Genomic DNA, 20,565 nt, shown 5'->3' on the forward strand with positions numbered 1-20,565 from the left:
CGACCTCTTAAGATTAATATTTGAAATTTAAACAATCGTAATTATCTTTAACAATTAAAAATTTCTATATTAAAATCAGTTGATTAAAGCAGACTCGAAATATTCCGCATAGATTTTCGACCGGTGTGACGCAGGTGAGGCGAATATAATGTACGTACAGTACCATTGTATATCCGTATATCCACGTATACAGTATACATATATATGCCACGTGTATATTTGTTTACTCGATTTTTTTTGGAAGAAACGTTCAAAAAAACGTGTGTTAAGTGTCGTATTATGCGTTCGATGTCGTCATAAAGTCAGATCCTTCTTTGTCTGTTACTCTCGTTTCCACGTTCGTCGCGTGACGGAGGGAGGAGAAAACTCGAAACGTAACGGACGATTGCATTTGGAAGTAGTAGTTGTGAGTTTTTTAAGCTCCATTCAGTGCCATTTTGGTTGGAATTTTAAAATTTCGTTAATTAAACGCGTCGTAACAACCTTTCTTCGACGGTAAAAACGCAGAAATTGCAGTTTTTTTGTGCGTGTTTTTTTTCTTTCCGAAAAAATTACTAAATCACGAATCTGTCAGTGCCTTTTCGTGAAGAAACGTCGAGCGCGTGCGGTGGAAGGAGCGGGTTTGTTAAGTTGCCCGGTGTTTTGTTTTTTGCGTAACCGATTTTGCCGCACGCGTAACGTTTGCGCGTGTTACGTAATTACCATTTGGTTGTATCGACAGAATGCTCAAAACAATAGGGGAATAAGGACATTCCACTTAATTATTCGTTTACCATGCCATACACTACATAGAAAAACACAGCGTGCGTAATCGGTAGTTTCTCGTGTTCTGTTCTGGCTCGACAAGGTAACGTTAGTGTCACCGAATAGAACTTTTTATTTTCCTACTTAGGAGTTCCGTCTTAGGGAGGTTGATAGATATCAAAATTTGGCGAAAAGCACTTGATCCACCGATTGAAAAGTCTGACGTTTCCGATTGTCGCCGTTTTGAGATTGTTTCCGTTGTCTGTTCGGAGTTGAATTTTTGCATATGTTTATGTTGAGTTGGCCCATGAAATTCTTTAAAAAATGCAAATGCCCGAAATTATCGACGACAGAGTAAAATTGATGGTAAAATGCGATATTTTATGCGTTGTGTTTCGCGTGTTAACATGCGACTAAGAACGTTAGAGTTTTGGGTCAATGGCAAAGCTCTTGGACCAATAGTGCGGCTTCTTTGATGCTGGTATTCTGACCACCACGCGCGCGACACTCAATACCTAATTAAATCAATTATTGAGCTCGTCGCCACCACCCGTCGCATCGTGTAAACCACTGGCTTAGACGTTCTTCTGTAATGCCAGCATTTGATTTGTTTGTCCGCCATTTTCTTTCGTAATAATTTAAATCGTTTGTATAATATTGTTACCGGCACCGGTTGCAGTTTGCGGCGAGATTGCTAAACACTAAAAGAACGCCGCACACTCGTTGGTTATTATTGTTATTTTGCGAGTGTGTCCCATTTTGCCAACAATTTCGCTCCGTTTTTAAACTAAGAGAGTGCAATGAAGTAACTTGTTTCCCTTGCGCAGAGAACTAGGGAAGAAACAATTGTCCGTGTGCCTAGTGCCTGTTGCGTTGTTGTTCGAAATATGTGATAAAGGCGTAAACAATGGGTCAAGTGCTTTTAAAATTAAACAACATTCAAAACAAGTGAAATGTCGGTACGACACGCTCCTACATTTTTTTGTGATTACTCTTTCCTTTTTGTTATACTGACATTTCGCTGTGATCGTATCGATATATAAATATATATATATATATATATGTGTGTGTGTGTGTGTGTGTGCGTGCGTGTATGTGTAGTTCTGTTGTTAGATTTTTAAATATGTGTAAATTTTAGAAAGTAACCCTTTCTACAGTACGCTAACTACCAAAGAAACGGAAATAGCCACCCCAGTAGCTTAGTAATTTGTAAAAAACTACCGGAGAAATGCCACCATATCATCTACACGAAGTGTCAAAGTAGCCACTAATTTATTTTTTAACACTTAGTTTTTTTTAAATTTAGTTTCATTAAGAAAGCTGCGTACAAATGTGATAAACGTTACCACTTCGATCGTTTGTATATATATAACAATAAGACTTTCGATTCTCTGTCGTTTCATTCCGACATATCAAATGGGTCCAAGTCCATTCGTAGTGTGTTAGTTCGGGGACTCGTCATGCTTCCATGTTTACTTAGTGTTAGAAATGAAACAAAAGTGGAGTCGCGGCGTCGTCGTCTGTGCCAATATTCGTTAACAACAACAAAAAAAATTGCTCAGCTAACTATAAAAGTTAACCCCCCGATTCGTTACGCACCCTCTTAAAATACAGCTGCGAATTAACGTTCCTTTTCTAGACGGGACACTAAAAACACAAACAAACAAACAAACGTGTGTTTAGTATATAACTTAGATTCGTTTTTTATAATCTTAACACTGGGAACAAAAAAAAAACGTAACGTAACCGAACTTTCGAGATTTCTTTTTCTTATTTTTAGAAATTGTAAGTTACGACAGTCGACTGTGATACTTTTAAACCAACCGGCAGACGTGTAAGTACTGTATTTATTTGTAACAACGTGAATATAGCTAGAATATTGTATAACCTGCAGCTTCTGCTCCCCCTCCTGTAACTAGTATATAAGAGAAACCAGAAGCGGCCATATATAAATATATATATAAACATAAAATAATTGTTGTAATAAAATATAAATTCTGGTCAACAACGTAACGTTTGGGAAATTGTGTTACGCGTTACTTTTTCTTAAGAGTTGCATTTTTGCCTATATATATATATATATTTCCCGTTCGTTTCCGTCTTGTATAATAGTAGTATCATTGAAAACGAAAATGCACTCTCCCGAAGCGTGTTTGCATATTATTATTACTTTTTCTGTTGTTTAATTAATCGATTGTGAAATTGACACCGCATTCAATTGTGATTGTACAGATAAAAAAAATCATGTATATTTATTCTTGCAAACGATTATTTCTTACTCGATCTCAGAAAAATTGTATCGGTTCTACTTCTCCGTATATAAATCTATATAAAGGGATTTTAAACGATTCTCGATTAAAGATATTTGAACAGTTGTCTCAAAGATTTTTATTGTATTACGTCATCAGTAGTAGATACAACGGGTTCTGTGGAAGGGCGTGGCGTCCGTTTCTTCTCTGTGTTCGCGTCTGTAGTCCCACAGGAAGTAGTCCACCAGAATGGAATTGACCACCGCGTTGCCTCTTTTCTCCGTCCTCTTTCGCAGTTCCTCTACTATCTTCTGTAATAAACAACACACTGTATAATGCGGGCGTTTATTGTATATATAAAAAAGAAAGGATAGTCGTACTTCCGCCGCCCAAATGGTACATCCTCGAATCTCCACTTCCTTCTCCGAACCGTTTTCCAGTTCCGTTCCTGCGTTCGTAAATCTTAGTACACGTGTCGAGTGCGTTCCACGTGTACTAAGATTTACGCTTCCTCCTCTTTAATGCACGCGGAGTAACCATTGTGATCCGGGTGTATCAGAGGGGAGGAAGCCGACTTGCCTTTTTTCAAATCTTCCGTCAGTTCCTCCGAGTACTCCAAAGCGCCCAGGTGGAGCAGCAATTGTGGTATTCTGGGATGGAGTGGGAAACTTTGTTAATTAAACCTAATTAGGTGGGGGTGACGAAAGGGGGCTTACCTGTAGTCGGCGAAGACGGTGACGACGTCGACGTCCTTAAAATATCCCAGGCCCTTTCCCTCGAAACAGGCCCAGACGTCCCCCACCAAGATCTGCGCCCTCTTGTAGAAACACACTGAAAAGCCAAGCAGACAGAAATGACGTCGAAGGATTTCGTGCCAACCTACGTCTTACCTCTGTGACCTTTATATGTGGCCTCATCTCTATAGGAAGGAAAGTTCTCCACCACCAGCTGGATCAACTTCCGGGCGCTCCCTTCGCATTCGGATAGCACGTTGACGAATTTGCCCCCGAATTTCTACGAGTGTCATTTTTGATCGAGAGAGATTTACGTAATGGGGAAAGAAGACGGCAAGAGCACTTACCTCCTTTAAGACGGCTCCTGCTTCTCTCAGAACGCGACACCTGTCGGGCACCAGGGGCATCTCGTGATCCGAATCAGAACGCAGAATGTCCCTCATTCGCTCTTCCGTCATCTTGGAGTAGAAGTCGGAGTGGCAGACGGGAATTCCTTTCTGAAAGATTGGTCAGTTGTGATGTCATGAAAGAAGACGAGCCGGCGCGCCAACGAGAAATACCTCCTGCGCCCTGTTGACAGCGGCGCACAGGGCCCAATATCCGGTGTAAGAGACGCCTCGGAAGGAGATCCGACACTGGGAGGTCTCGTCTGGGGCCCAGAAGGAGAAATTGAGGGTGTCCACCAGAAATATCCACTCCGCCGCCTTCTCGTCTGCAGTCTTGGGATGGAGCTCGTGCCTCTTCCACGCTCCCGCGTCGTATTCTCCGCCGAGCAACGGCTTCTCCAACTGAAATAAAAATTCCAAATCTGGAATTTTCGCCACTTTCGGGAAAGACGCTTGGACCCCGACTCACCAAATCGGCCGTTTTTCGGACTCCTGATGGGCGGACGGTCACATGACGAGAAAGACCGGCTACGAGTCGGGCCGAAGATCTAGGACACGGCCCGGCCATCTTCCCTGTTCCAAAGAAAAGTAAAGGAAAATACACGTCGGGCCTCTATTTAGCGCCTCCGACAGTATCAATTTTCGAACCGTACACGCGGCATTCCAATTACAAATGACGGAATGTGCGGAACGAAACTCGGTTGCGACGGTGGACAAGACGAAAAAGATTCTTTTCGTAAGAACGGGCAGTGTTAATGTCTTAATGGCGCCACCCGTTTACTTGGCTTCATTTGAAGTTCGTTAATGCCAACGCGTACGCGTAAACGTAGTTGTAGTAAATATTACTAAATACCCGTGACTTTCGAACACGAATTTTTAACAAGAGCGCGGAAATTTGACTCGTCATTTGAAGTTTATTCCATTTGAAACCGACTCAAGATCCAACCCCGATTTATCGCCGCAATCGAAGTACCACCACAAAATGCAGAGTTCCTAAAAATCGACATCGTCGAACCCGTACTCTTCACACCGTATCGTTCCTTAAATCGACGTTACTACGGTGCTAGGCCTTCGCGCACGTTCGTAAAATAGCCTCGCGTCGTCGCGTACGGTGTTTCTAAATTCAACGTAATTTCTCGTACAGATTCGAACTTTCTCGGAGTAAGTATGGCACCGAAAGTGGAATCTCGGTACGATTCGAAACCATCGAAGATTTCCACCCATTTAGTTTTTATAATGGTGGAGGGCGTCCATTTTTAGTTTTCTCGGAATTTGCAGTAAGAAATTTGGTCTACTGTCGTTAATGGATGGAGCGACTCAAAAGTCGTGAAACAGACAGACGTTATTCGAACAATTTTGATAAAAAATTGCACGAGTCGATTCGTGTTGCGTAAACTTTTTCGCCTCCAAAGAATTTTCAATTGTCAAACGGGACATTTACGTTAGGAATCGACGATACACTGGAATTTATAACCCAATTTTCGAGTCTTGAGGGCTCATGCGCGACTTTTTTGCCACTCTAACAGGATGAAGTTAAGGCCAGGGGAAGAAAGTCCGATAATTTTCAATTTTATTTAAATTTTCAAGCTTTAAAAGGAGTAAATTTTTAAAATACAACAAAATTTCGTAATACAGTAGAGCGTCGATTTTCCGAAAGTCAATCATCCGAAAGAATTCCAGTCGGCAAATTTAAATTTTCGCCAGTGCTGTGGCGCTTCAATCTTTGGCTATGTCTTGGGCTACTCAAATATTTTACGTTTTTGATACTAAATTAACATCTGAAGTATANAAGTCATGCAAAAAATCTCTCTCTCTGCCACGCGTGCCTGTAACATTGAGGACCCTCGCTTCCCGGAAAAAACACAGGCAAGTTTACTTTTATCGAGTGGGTTACGTTGGATTCGAGTCGAGAATTCCGTAGATTAGATGTTATCGTTCGCTTCGATGTTACTAATATTGCCATTTTTAACGCGCGTTATCGTTGCCAATATCGTATTATTAATATCGTCACGTCTCGTTTTACACGTTTGCGACGGGCCGTTTTCATTTAAAAATACAAGAAAAACAAAACATTTACTGTTAGCGTAAAGCGCGGTTAATCGGGGGAGAAGCTCTAATCCGAGTCAACCTAAACCCGCTTCTTAAACATTTTTTAATATTTAATCTAAAATAGTATTATTATATATCCCTATACACGTATTTAAAAAAGTTTTAAATAATGCTTAAGGATTTAACTAAACATTTAAAGAATTTCGGAGGAAATTTTAAATATTTATACGTCCTTCGTACAAAAAATGTTTTATACAAAAATTCAAGATAGCGTCGGTCCGTCGGCTGTCCGCTACGTAAATTACGCGGTGTTTTACCGTCCGGTACGAAATTTGGCGTTATATCGAAGGGGGAACGAAACGAGACCTTTCGGAAGTTGCCCGATTACCGAATTTTGACGTCACCGGTGGCAGTATAACGTGTGCTACGGACTACGCGAAGATCGTTTGCTCGAGTTTACTTAGTTCGCCAACGTGTTATAAGTTGCGCATTAACGTAATTAACGCTATTCGAATTTTCCATTTAAAAACCGATAATTCTAGGACGTGAGCGGGAAGGAAAGAGAAACAAACTTAATTTTTTCACAAAAGAAAGGTAATTTAAATATTAATATTCTCACGAATGTCACGACAGCGTTTGCGCCCGGTCACGCAGCCGTTCCTACAAATTGATTTTTCGGTGGGGGTTTTAAAATAAACTTCAGAATTGTGACGATTTAATTCGTTTAAACGTTTTTGTTCTTTATCTGAAAATATAATGTGTCTTCGATTAGATTTACAAAACTTGTGAAATTTCGGCCCTTTCGGACGTGCTATTTTCAGAGTCCGCCGAATGTTTTAGCCTAGTTCTTCGGGAGTTGGCTCTACCGATGGTCCATTGTTATACGAATAAGTTGTTAATGAGTTGTATCGAGTTCCGCAAAAGAAATTCGGTAGGACTTTGCCGAAGAAGTAGGGTTTTTAGGGAATTTTCGCCCAATTTCCTACCAACGTCAGCGTGTGTCGTCTCTGTTTTCTCTCCCCTCCCGCTCGGGTCATGTTAGACCCGACGGTCCGATTCGATCTTTTGTATTCCTTCGATATTCCGATTATTTCGTCTTCTCTGCGAATCTTTCGACAATATGGTTTCAGAAACACCCGCTACATCCGTTTGCGCTTTCACGAAGAGTAGAAATTGCATCCAAAATGTTTATCCAAATCGAATTTATTTAATTTTGGAGTCTAAAATTTAAAAATAATTTTTTTCTTATGCGACAATACGCTTTAACGTGTCTCGACCCCTACAACGTTTTTAACGCCAGCATATTTAGTTGTACCAGAGTCAAAAGATATACTGATCCCACAGCTATGTTCTAGAGTTAATGTCTCAAGTAGCCGACAGCTGTCGCTTGAGGCTGGTAGAAGCTAGAGCCCTATATAAACAGAGTATGGCCACTCTAATGCTTGGATGCCATCTTGAGACTAAAGTTGCAGTGTCATAGTACTGTTTAGCATTTAAANACTATTTTTTCGTACGTAAATCAGTTATCCGGACAACCCCAGTCTCCAATTGATTCGGAAAATCGACGCTCTACTGTAGTTTGCTAAATTTGTGTGGCGCCATCTGTTATGACAATTTATTTAAAAATTTTATTACAGAGCCCGTTAAGCACGATGGGATTATTTACAATGTATCTAGATTTGTGACTATAATGATTCGACCAGTCAACTTGAGTGTAACAAGTAAACAAATCAACGCGAATTAGTTTACAGTTAAAAGTTTTGTCTTATAGCAATATTGTACGCAGAAACAAAATGGAAACCTTCAATGTTTTATGTTAAAAAATTAGCGAAAAGAACAAAAAGAAATATTAGATATATATAGGAAATATAACATATAACATATATAGGAAATAATAAGAAAATGAACAGTGGAAAATTCGACAACGAATTTACAAGGAAAAGACAATTCGATTTGTGGAGAGAATTAGTTGAAAAATCGCGTGTTGGAGCTAAAAAATCCGTTGTGTAAAGGAAAAAGTATTTTAATTTAATCCTTTCTTCATATAATTTTCTTCTTTGATCTATTTTTTAAAATTGTTTTGTATATTAAGATTACTTATTAATCAGAAGTGTTAAGTTCTGATTAATAAATAATCTTAATATAGTGTCTATGCTCTTGATAATAAATTATATGTATAAATTATTATTTTAATTCTCTTTTTCGATGAATTAGATACTTCTTTTTATTTTTGGAAAAATTGCTGTATAATTTTATTAATTATGAATTAAAATCTTTTTATTAGTATTGACTTGACACGAAAAGAAATGACAAAATTCGTTGTCTTCTTAAACGTCTTTCGGCTCTTTCTAATGCTTCGATTTCGATCAGAATAGTATATCCGTCAGCCATTTTCACTTTCGTGTAAAGATCACATGCTCGACTCAAAGTGAGTCGAGCACATGTGAGATCTTGATGAGATGGGAAAACGCGTGAGTTATAACTCGAGACTACCAATTTGACGTCAGAGTGTGAGATGGTACCACGTGACACGTTCAACACGTTGGAGTTGTAACACGAAAAACCAGGGGCGAACTTGTTACCAAAATAGACCCGGAAATTCTGATGTCACGTGACCTCAGAATAAAAGATTTAATAGAGTTCTAATAAAGATAGAATATAAACTTTTATTCCAAAGCTAAAAGACTACTCTAACAGTAAGTAATGACACACTCAATATATAAATATGTATTCGATAATTTTTACTTTCCCGGCTGTTATTTATAACAGAGGAAAAGTATAGCAATCTGTCGAAAAATGACCCCTCCCAAATTTTTACATTTTTGGACTCGGAGACCGTGATATGTCGAGATATGCAAAAGATTTGTTTTTTTTTTCTGTATGTATGTATGTTAGACTGTGGAGGGGAAGACTGTTTGAAGCCTAATAACTTCTGTAGTTTTTAAATCGGAGTCAGATGGTGTAACACAGGAGTTATTAAGCTTCAAAGTGGTTGAACTAAATTGTGCCCCCATACACATTCCAATATCTCAGGCGAGAACATCTTAACGGGTATTACTATACTATTATAAAATGACAAAATGCTTAATTTTGAGGGTAGAGACGAAGTTTATAAAAAAATTGTGAACGCATCCCGACTAAGTATAATAGTCATTAAGTCCGACCGCACTGGAGAGATGACACACGATTCCTTCTGTCTCCCTATCCTGTCTATCCTTAATTAAGAACCAAAATTTAATAGCATTATTGCCCCTTTATACACAAGCTACTGTGCCAAGTTTAGTTTCTTAAACTTTATTCTCTGTTCTGAGATAATTAAACAATATCTCAGAATGGGTAAAGAAATTAAACAAATTAGATGCCAACACAGACACACACGAATTTCTCCCTTTATTGACATTTTTTGCGGTTCGGGAGATCTCCAAACGTGTAGATTTGCAAAAAACGAGGGTCAAATTTGGCACGATTCCAATACTTTGTTTTATAGCCTATACATAAGTTGGGAAGTAAAGAGGAGTCGGAGTAGGCGGATTTTTTGATGACTCCGACTCCACAGCCCTGGAAATAAGATATAAAGTATTGTGATGCTAATAACAAGTAAAATTATAAAGTTAGACCCCTCGCGAGACATGGCACGTGACCACCCCGTATCTCTCCATCCTCTCTACTTTTCACAACCAAAATTTAATAGCATCAATGCTCCTCATACACAAGCTACCATGCCAAATTTCGTTTCTTTACCTTCACCCCGTCCTGAGATATTAAGTGAAACAGATACCAACGTGATTGCACACATACACACATATCCACGGAAGTTTTTGGGTTCAGAGGGTCTGAAAACATGGAGATTTTCAAAAAACTGTGACGGATCAAATTTGACACGATTCCAATACTTTCCCTTGTTGTGCATACATAACAGCCATGAAAGTAAAAGGCAAAAGCCTTAATTCTGGAGATAAATGAAAGTTATAAACTCGCCCTACGATTTTTAATGAAAAGTTTATTCGTTAAAATCTTACACTTCACTCTCTTGACCTATAACCTCCAAAAAATAATAGCATCGATGCCCCACAAAGAGATTCTGCAAGTCTGAAAACATGGGAGATTTGCAAAAGATCTCCAGCTGTTTTGCAAATCTCCAGGTTTTCAGAACTGAACCCAAAATAACAACAGGAAACGAAATAGATGCGTATACACAAACCCACACCTAACTTTTTTCCCCGACTCGGGAAGGGGCAAAGATTAAGAAACGAAATTTGGATGGCAGCTTGTATATAAGGGACTTTATTAATGCCCCTTATATACAAGCTACCAAGCGTAAGGGGCATTAATAGCATCTTACTGTGCATCGATGCTATTAAAGTTTGGAGGTTAAAGTTGGAGAGGGTAGGGGTCACGTGTCATATCTCGGATAGGGTCGGAGTTATTTTTTTTTTGCTTTTATTATATTTTTAAAAACTTCTTTCTTCCCTCAAAATTAAGCCTTTTGCCTGTTTGTTATAAATAATAATATATAAAAGTTATTTTTAAAATAAAATCTAATGACAGCCGATTCGCTGGCGAAAGCGAAAAACAGAGCAAATAACCGGTCAAACATGACTCGTTTGACGGGTTATTCGCTGTTTTTTGTTTTCGCCAGCGAATCGCTCTCAGTGTGAAGTAAGATTTAGTATCCACTGGAACCTCCTCTTGCCTGGACGCATGCGACGATGCCACCCCGCTCGTGAGTTGCCTTTTGTGACAAAGGAAGGGCAGGATTTTCCGAAGGCGTGATCAAGGGCCTTGGTGTCACTACTAAGGGTTGTCGACTATCGCGCGAGATGGAGAGCCGGCAGAGGGTAGTGTGCCTCTCGAAGGTACAGGTAGAATGTCGCAAATATATATTCCGAAAACAAAATAGACGACTCCAGAGAAAGAGAATGACACTAAATTGGTTCAGTGCGCAACATTTGGCGCATATTTGGTGGAATCTATTCTCTTTTGGAGACATTACGTCATAAGAACAAATACTTTCGCTACAAATAACGGTTACGCTATTGGCCGTATCTCGTGACGTAATACGAACAGTAGCGTATCCCACAACTCGATCGATCAGAATTTTATCCGTGGGCAATAGCTAATGGAAATGCTATTTGATCGTCTAAATATTCCTGAAATATAACGAAAAGTGACTTAGTACAAAGGCGCGAACGCCAGCCACTGTATTAAATGCCTGGTGTCTATTCGACTTTATAATTCACTAATCACTATTTGATAAAGTTTCTTGGGAGTACCAAAGGAAAAAATTTCTAGTCTTTTGCAATATCTAATTACAAAACCCGTATAAAATTCCTCCGATAGTGATCTTTGTCGTCGCATTAGTTTTGGAACCATCTCACAGAATTTCGGAACAATCTCTTTAAAAAATTGAAGTTTTACGCGCGGAAGGTGTGCGCCGACGAAAGAACTAATTTAAAATAAAATAAAAATGGAGTAATGTTTGCGAAACTTCACACTAGATGGCGCAGCAGGAGTGACTGAGATCGTTGGATGGCGAATGACGACCGAAATTTCCTCGAATTAAATGAATTATGTCGCTAGCCTTTTTGACTTCGAACAAAGGAAATTCGGACGAAATTTTCTCGCGGATATCAACTTGCCACGCAATAAAGAAACAATTACATGCGTTGTAGTACAGACCAACGGTACACTTTTGTCTCTCGTTCTGTTTAACATCTTCGACTGACGAACCCTGTATATTCCATGTAAGACTAACAACAAGGATTTTTTCAATACGAATGGGTTCTTATCCAAATTCGTCTTCTTTCGACAATGACATTGTTCCGAGTCGAATTCTGACAATCGGATAATGCCAGGTGATCACAGAGAATAAAACAATATGCAGGAGTGTTGGAAGATGGATGTCTTTTGGGACACGAATCTATGAGAAGAAACGCTTAAATTTGAAAGATTCGCGTAGAAAATAACCAGAAATTTCTGGAAAAATGACCAAGCAGACCTTGCTTGTAATTGTTCCCTCCTACCTCAATTGTGGATACTACGAGTGACGACCTAAAACGAAATGCAATAAACGCGTTTCTAATTTCTGAGATGCGAAAATCCTCTTCCTCACATAGAAAAAAAATCAATAAAAATTTGCATAGCTTTCCGATTAATGTAGTCTCAACTACGTTACCAAATAAGTAAAATTCGAATCGTAATTGATTGCAGCGCGAAATCCAGTTTTAAATGTCTGTTTATCGGGATGTCTTCGCGATTTATCCCTATCTAAAAACCGAGTAGCGCCGTAATCAATCGAAAATCGACGATTGCCGATGGCAAAAGGTCATCGACGTTCAAACCGTCGTCGCTGCAAGATGTGGATGGCAACAGCGTTCCAGTTAAAACTCTCAGAAGGGGAGGATACGAGCGATACGACACAACTCGATATAATCTCTCCTCGCTTCCTCGCCCACTATCAATGCAGGAATCTAAATTCAAGTGTGGAACGGTAAAACGGGGATACTCTTTCCTACGCTCAACAAGGCGTTTACTTTCTGCTTTATTACTCGAAAACTACACAAAATTATAGATTTTTCGAATCTACAATCAGATTTTGTAGAGAATCGAATAATCGAATGCAAAACTCTGGACGTTTCGCTGCCATTCCAGATTTTCGCCGTTAGAAGTGTCTTTATAGGAGCTCTCCGAGCAATTCCATCGATATAATAGGAGAGCGTCCGGGAGAGAAGTCCCCTTCTGTTGCCTCACCACACAAAGCATCCGGTTGGATCTAACCTCTCTCTCCTCGCACGAGACAAAAAACTGTACGATATCCCTCCAGCGACTTCCTCCTCTTACGGGAGGAGAGATTACAGAAAAAGAGTCAAAACGGAATATAAACAGAACGATAAAATTCGACTAAAAAATGCAAATTGGCTCTCCGTGTGCTTCGCATAAACATTGTCATACAAATGACTCTTACGAGGATCTAGAAGAAGTTTACAGATCCTCTCGTTTCATCACGAAAATCCAGGGAATCCTGTATTTAAAAGGAATGTGTTTTCTTTTTCTCTACTTTAGCTGAATTGATTATCTGGACGTTTCAACACTTCGTTGATACGGTGTCTGGAAAGACTGGCGACGAGTTTATCCGGTTGCCAGCACCATTCTTTGCACGAATGGAGGTTGACGACCAAGAATATCGACGATCGCTGAACAAAGACCGGTCACGCTTCTTGCTCGTTGATTTCGAGCGAAAGTTACGATTTTAATTTTCAAAAATGTAACTTTTTAGCCTTCTTATGTAAGAAAACACCAATCGTAATCTAATTTACGAAACTAATTTACGCATCGGTTTCTACGATCGTATTGTAATATCGCGTGTTTCGATTAGAAGAACACAAACTCGAAACTAGTAAGAGCCTATCTTCAGTTAGCAGTTCGCCAACCCAATCTTAGTTAAGTGCCATTGTCCGTTTAGGAGATACGATTTACGTGTGTCACGTGTTCTTGGTCGCTTAACACCGGATGTTGTGTGCCAATTGGTGGAACGACATTGGCATTGAAACGGAAAGAACGGAACTGCAGGACCTGTTGTAACAGGTTCGAATCCTTGTAAATCTCCAATAATCCATTGATTAATCTTTACAATGATTAATCGGCATCCGTTGATTAATCATTGGAATTTACCAGACTTGCTCTCAATTAAACAGAAATGACTCTAAAGATGTCATCGTCGCAGTGACGAAATTTATTGCATAAAAGTTGTTACCCAAGCGACAGAATTCCACGATTCTCGATACGCAAGATTTCTTTCGGAAAATTTAAAATTCTTTCAATATTTTTTGAGAAAGTCAATAGAGACAATACTTCGTGCGACGAAAGCAATAAATAATAAACAATTTTAACCATTCGAATCCATTAGAAATTCTGCATCATTAACTTCAAAGCTGAAGGATTCACACGCTTGCAGTCGAAGAACGAAGAGAGATTCCTGACAAATGAAATTCCCGAATTCGAAAACTTCACGAAATGCAAATTGCTATTTATTTTTTCGTCGTATTTTGTGGACGACGATCCGAGTGAAGAGCATCGACACAATCGATAACAATTGATCAAAGGCGTATTGAATGGATCTTATTAGAAAAATGCTTAGACAAAAGAGTGGGTTCGCCAATAAATACAGTTTTCGAGTATTGTATTAAGGATCGTCGAAATCGATTGGAGACGTAACGGATAATTGGTAGAAAAGACCGTAGTTTCTCTTCGTTAGCTAGTCGAAAGGCAGGTTCGAGTGACGATACAGGCTTGGCATAACCATCCATCAGATAAAATAATCCGCGATGCTCTTAAGCATGATGGCACACTAGATCACCGTGGTAGCTCTAGAGTACTCCCCAGCATTTCTTTGTTCCATTTAGAAGATTCTGCGACTCGGTAGCTTTACCATCCATTTTTGTGTATATTTTCTGTTTATTCGGGATCAGAAAAGGGAAAACCCATTGATAGAACTCTAACCACGTTCAGGTTCTTAGAAGCTAACTGCTTATCTCATATTTTTAAAGAAATTGTTTAAAACTAAGTTTTTACTTCAGAATATGGTTTAGCAGAACCCCAACCACAGTTAACTCGATGCCAATATTTCGTACTGCTACAATTGGAAAGGGGCCGTCCATAAATTACGTAAGGGCGATTTCGGCCATTCTAGACACCCACCCACCCCTCTGTAAGAAACCGTAATATTTTCTTTGATCCCTCCTCCCCTTCCCTATCTTACGTAATATTTTGGCATGATTTTATAGAAAAATTTTAATTAAAAAAATTTTTTTATGAAACCCTAAAAACCTTAGGTCCAAAATATATAATTATTAATTAACTAATTAATATGTACTATTGTTTATAAAATACTTTATGTGAACAAATTTAAAAATATAAAAATTTACTGAATTCGAATAAACAATTTATTTTAAGAACTTTATTTTTTAATTATTAACAATATTATTATTATCATTAATCAACGTCATTATAGGCCTATATATTTTTATATTAATTTTAATTTTTACAAAAGACGCAAAAAACTTTGCCAGATCGACTAGCTAGTGCACATGTAAACAGAAATGTCATACAAAATAAAACAAGACAGAATAGAGAGAAACCACATTCCGTTGCCATATTGATTACATCTTGGCTAAGGCCAAGAAAATAAACTACATGCTGCTAAAATGTGCTAGGCGCACCTGGGGACTAAATAATAAAGCTTATAAAACTCTATATAATGGGGCAATACGACCAATGCTACTTTACACGGCCTCTGGCTGTGGTCATGTAACTAGTAAAAATTCACTAACAAGTAAATTACTCTCTCTTCAAAGCCAATTTGCCATCAGAATTTCGAAGTGCTGCAGAACTGTTTTTACTAATGCCTCTCTGATACTGGCAGAGCTCCTTCCTTTGCCACTATGTATTGTAGAAAAGGTTCTAAACTACTACATCAGAACTTCAGATGTCAAGGCTCAACAATGGTCTCTACTCCCATCTACGGCTGTTCATATGCTACCATATTGCAATTACCCTACTATCTCTGATCATCATCCTGTAAACAAGGTTATTCGGTGTCATCTGCTTCCTCCATGGATAACTACGCAGACATTAATATCTACACAGATGGGTCCAAAAGCTCCCTTCTTGTCGGCTCAAGTATCTGTATCGTCCTCCAAACTGACATATTTTGCCAAAAATATGTTAGAAGGTACTGATACCTCCCACATACCTCCATCTATCAAGCTGAAGAAGATGCTGACTATCAAGCTGTTCAGTGGGCCACTTCACTACCAAACAAAACTCTGTCTATCAACAATTACAGCGATTCTCAGTCTATCCTAAAAGCTCTATTGAATCCCAATTCAATACCAATAAAATCGCATATATCCAGCACCATATTAAAAATCTTGTAAATAAGATAACTTTTATATTTGTTCCTGGCCATATTGGCATACTAGGAAATGAAAAAGACGACTTTGAGGCTAAGTCAGCTGCAAAGGACACTGATTTGGACTACATTCGCATCCCTCTCTCACGTAGCAGCCTTAAAAATTATATTCATGACAATGCTATGCAAAAGTGGAATCAGTAAAAGTAGTTGAGCAGTAAAACTGGTAGAATAACAAGACTATTAGTGTTGAATGTAGGTTCTCTACACTACTTAGAGATCTAACGTTTGCTACTGCTCAACTACTTACTGAACATGGTAATTTTAGAAGCTACCTAGTGATGTATAACCGGGCAGAAGCTGCTTCTTGCTTTTGCTCTACAGAAAACCTAGACACCGTCGACCATATGATCTATCATTGTCAAATTTACGATCAAGATAGACTTATTCTGAAATTAGAAATTTTACGCTTGGTTTCAGGTGGCCATGTCCACTCGATAAGCTTGTTCAGAAGCCACTGTTTCATGCTTTTTACAATTATGTTCAAAAATATGGAAGAAAAGACTATTTATAATTTATAATTTCTAGTTTTACATTTTAGTTTTCACTAAAAGCCGAATACAAATTTTATGTTTACTTTGTATCATGTATTTTGGTTTATGTGTTCTTAGTGTTATACACCCATAGGAGTGGTGCACTTATTCTAATAAAAAAACAAGAGAGAGAAACCACCACATGGCCTTTCTCCCGTGACAAAAAATGTATAGAGCGTGAATCTGCTAGCGATAAAATATTACTCTATCACGTCACACGAGCGTTCTTAATAGAAACCGCCAAATTGAAGCCAAATTCAAAACGCCACCACTCAACGAGATCAAAAAATAAAAATAAGAATATTACATAAGACGATCTCTATTACCCCCTACCCCTGAGTAAGAAATCGTAAGAAATCCTTGACCCCCACCCACCTCAAAATACCTTACGTGATTTATGGACGGCCCAAACGATGTCAGGGTCGACCGGATTGTATAGCGAATTGCAGAGTAGCGACACTGAAAATATGCAATGCAGTACATTGATTTTTGACTTCGAAGAATCTAGGGATGTTCAAGAATACATTGCATAAAAGAATAATTCAAAAGAATAAGTATAGCAGGAGAAGAAAGAATCGATATTCTGTTGGCTAATACACTGATTTTTCGAAAATCATATTTGCAGTCATCAATCACGAAATTGAACAAAATCTATTTCGAGAAATAAATCCATCCAAAAACACTGAAATGCCCCTTTATCGAAATTCCGAGCCTAAAAACGCGTCAAAGATTCGAAAAGATTCTATCCCGCGGGTTATAATCCGATCAATTCGACTTTCGCAAGAACATTCGAAACTTGTTATTGAAGAAGTCAATGAAAAAAAGAAAGAAAATCGATTCTGTGAACGTTCTTCCGTCGGCAGTGACTGCCGACGGAAGAACGATCTCCTCCATATTTTTCACTACGCTCCAAAAACTTAACAGGAACAAATAAATAACGGTAATTAAAAATGTCAATTTTTTACATTTTCTTGTTTATGGATGACACAGACTAATATTTTCCTTTATAATTTCGTGTCTATGTCCATTAACTTATCAGAACGATACATACAAATTATTATCGTCTTCGAAGACGACAGATGGTAGAGGTAGAGAAGACAAAGTACCAGTAGTTACATCAATCGTTTAACCTTGAGTATACTGTAGGCGTTTGACTCAAGGACAAATATTTTACTAGGAGAAACAATAAATATACGGTATTTATTTACTAATATCTGAGTTGTCATGAAATAATTTAACCCGTTTACGCGCTTCTGTTCCTTTACACTAATGCGTGGATCTCTGGTGAGATTTGCACCAGTTTCCATTTATGTACGGACACGTGACGTTAAGGAAGAAAAATCGAAGATTTAAATAAAGCGTAGACATGGTGCAACGAGCAAACGATAAAAGTCGAGTGGCACAGCTCAAGAGGTTCGAGATGGCCGCGGCTTATACCCATCAATTGAGAAATCTAGTTACTAATTCCAGATTCATAATTGAATCTGTAAATCAATTTCGGCTAAAGGCTTGTGGCATTCGGCAAAACTAATTGAAACTCGTAGGGGAGGAGGATGGCTAAATCGGTGGTCGGTGAATCTAATCTTATGAAATTCTACAACAAAGGTAACTTCTAGATAAGTAAAGGAAATTAAATACAGAAAAATGGCAATAAAAAAAAACAGTCACAATAAATGTGCTACAGAAACTCCTAGAACCTATCGAAATGTTGGATTCTCGAAGGTGTTTCGATCGTGGGATAATAAACCCGGTGTTTTCCTATAGAACCATACTGGGAATACGATTTTAAACCAATCAAAGTTCGGCTAGGATGCAACCAAAGCTTCTAATTTGCATAAAAAGCGTTGTGTGTGTTACTTTCCACTGCTGCATAAACTAATCAAGTGTAATCACGCTTCCTCTTTACTTCATCTGACTGACGATTTCAGAAAGTTGCCAGTTTATTAATACATCAGGTAATTGTAATTAAGATACCCCTATTTAACGCTGTCTACAGAGATATTTAACAGTTCAAATGCAACCAAATCTAGAATGGTGAGACTTGCGGAAAACATTTCTGTAAAAATTTAGTACAAATACACTCCGTTACGGTACTTTGAATCGGTATAGTTTTTGATTACGGAACACTTAAAAAGCGTGGTTCATCGAGGACACGTTGCAAATTCGGCAGCCACGTGAGAAGGATCAATTACCGTTCGCGGGTCCCGCCAGTGCCCGCGTGGATAACACCACCGAACACTAGTTGGTCGCGGGTTCGCGCCTGTCCAATGGGCTTGCCGTGTGGAGTTTGTGTTTCTTCATGTCTAACACTTAAATAGATGTGCGGAGTTTTGGTACTAATTTCATACAGGAATGTCTTCCTCATGTCCCGAAATGTCAACAAACCAGACTTGGTTGCATTTTAACTGCTAAATATTGTTATAGACAGCGTTGATTAGGGGTAATTTAAATTCCCGAAATTTGTTCGTACTGTATATCGGTGATCTCCAAACTTTTTTGATCGCGTACTGTACCTCTAAGACGAAAAAATTATAAGTTATACTCCTTATAATATAATATAATATGTGTGTGTGTGTGTAGTCAAAATCAAATTATTTATTTATTTTAAACAATATACATACATTTAAATTAAATGACAAATTTAATTGGCCCCACTTTGGTGACCACTGCTGTATATGACGCTAAATAATTCAGTTTGAAAAAATAATACTTTTTAAATAATAGAAAAGAATTTTTGGGTTTATATTTTAAACTTCAGTCAAAGCTTCACTTAACCATTTGTTCGCCTATAAATCGAAAGTGGCGCTAAACCGAAGTATATCAAACAATACGAATTATATGCAGTAACGATGTATATACAGTCTACCCCCTATAACACTGTTGATAATTCCGTTTTATATGAATTCCATGTTGTACGAGTCACTTAGATTTTACAAATACGTGAGCCGTTCACAGCCCGGCACATGTATTTGTAAAATCTAAGTGACTCGTACAACATGGAATTCATATAAAACGGAATTATCAACAGTGTTATAGGGGAGTCGACTGTATACAGGTTTGAGTGTGAGAGTTTAAAAGATTCTTTCTCTGTTCAATATTTACGAGTAAGATCCGCTCACCATACTTGCTGGCGCTGTATGGGGTAGCGCTACATCGAGGTTTGATCTACACACCATTGAAATTTACTTATTATTAAACAAAATCTGACGACTTAGTCTTTAAAAATAGAGAAATGTATTGAAAATAATCAGCATTTTCATAATCCGACCGTGTGTCTGATCATCGAAATTTGCTTCAAAGAACATTTATGGGGAAATTTGAGGATGTTCTATCGACTAAAATAACATTTTGTTGACTAAAATCGATAAATCAAAGTATGAAAAAATAAATTACGTACAGTACTTACCATATACAGAAAATTACTAAAAGGCGGCAACTAATTGAATCAAATTATCTGAAAATACAAAAAAGAACAGATTTTAAGTTTCCTATTTAGAGATTAAAAGCAAAATATTCCGTATATTAAAAAATAAAATTTTTAATTTCAATTTAAAGAAATAATCCAGCTTTTAGTTGCTAAAAACCTGTATTTCACGGACTAGCGCGTGTGTGTTAGTGTGTAGTGTAGTGTGTGCGTGGATTTAATAATACATATACTTAACTTTTGGTTACAGAAACTCAACAGTTTAGCGCAATATCGGAGCTTTTACGCTTAATTAACAGGCATATGAAAGAGCAATAAGTGATAGTTACATAACACGTAAAGATGACGGTTACTTTTAAGATTAACTTATTGACAATCTGGCATCGAGTTTGCTACTAAAAATAACAGAATTTTCCCTCTTATAATTTATAGCCACCGTATCACGTGACGATTTAACATCCTGCCAGTCGACGATA

General features: G+C 38.1%; 1 protein-coding gene across 6 annotated transcripts in view; it reads right to left on the minus strand.

Annotated features, from left to right (window-relative positions):
- Positions 1-3,112: 3,112 nt before the first annotated feature.
- The window catches only part of LOC111624666 (queuosine salvage protein-like), a 39,196-nt gene continuing 21,743 nt past the window's right edge, over positions 3,113-20,565 (minus strand). For 2 of the 6 annotated variants that reach the window (XM_023367573.1, XM_023367574.1), the window contains exons 2-9: positions 20,072-20,119; positions 4,583-4,686; positions 4,288-4,515; positions 4,075-4,224; positions 3,884-4,007; positions 3,710-3,824; positions 3,573-3,643; positions 3,113-3,441 (exon numbers count right to left, since the gene is read on the minus strand). In XM_023367573.1, the coding sequence (XP_023223341.1) occupies positions 3,149-3,441; positions 3,573-3,643; positions 3,710-3,824; positions 3,884-4,007; positions 4,075-4,224; positions 4,288-4,515; positions 4,583-4,681 (1,080 nt within the window). In that variant the 5' untranslated portion in view covers positions 4,682-4,686; positions 20,072-20,119 and the 3' untranslated portion in view covers positions 3,113-3,148. The remainder of the gene's footprint in view (positions 3,442-3,572; positions 3,644-3,709; positions 3,825-3,883; positions 4,008-4,074; positions 4,225-4,287; positions 4,516-4,582; positions 4,687-20,071; positions 20,120-20,565) is intronic. The other 4 variants (XM_023367577.1, XM_023367578.1, XM_023367576.1 and 1 more) reach the window with 3 other exon arrangements.

Source organism: Centruroides sculpturatus, unplaced genomic scaffold (genome assembly GCF_000671375.1).
Source record: "Centruroides sculpturatus isolate CEXI.00-Female unplaced genomic scaffold, Cexi_2.0 scaffold263, whole genome shotgun sequence".
Lineage (NCBI taxonomy): Eukaryota > Metazoa > Arthropoda > Arachnida > Scorpiones > Buthidae > Centruroides > Centruroides sculpturatus.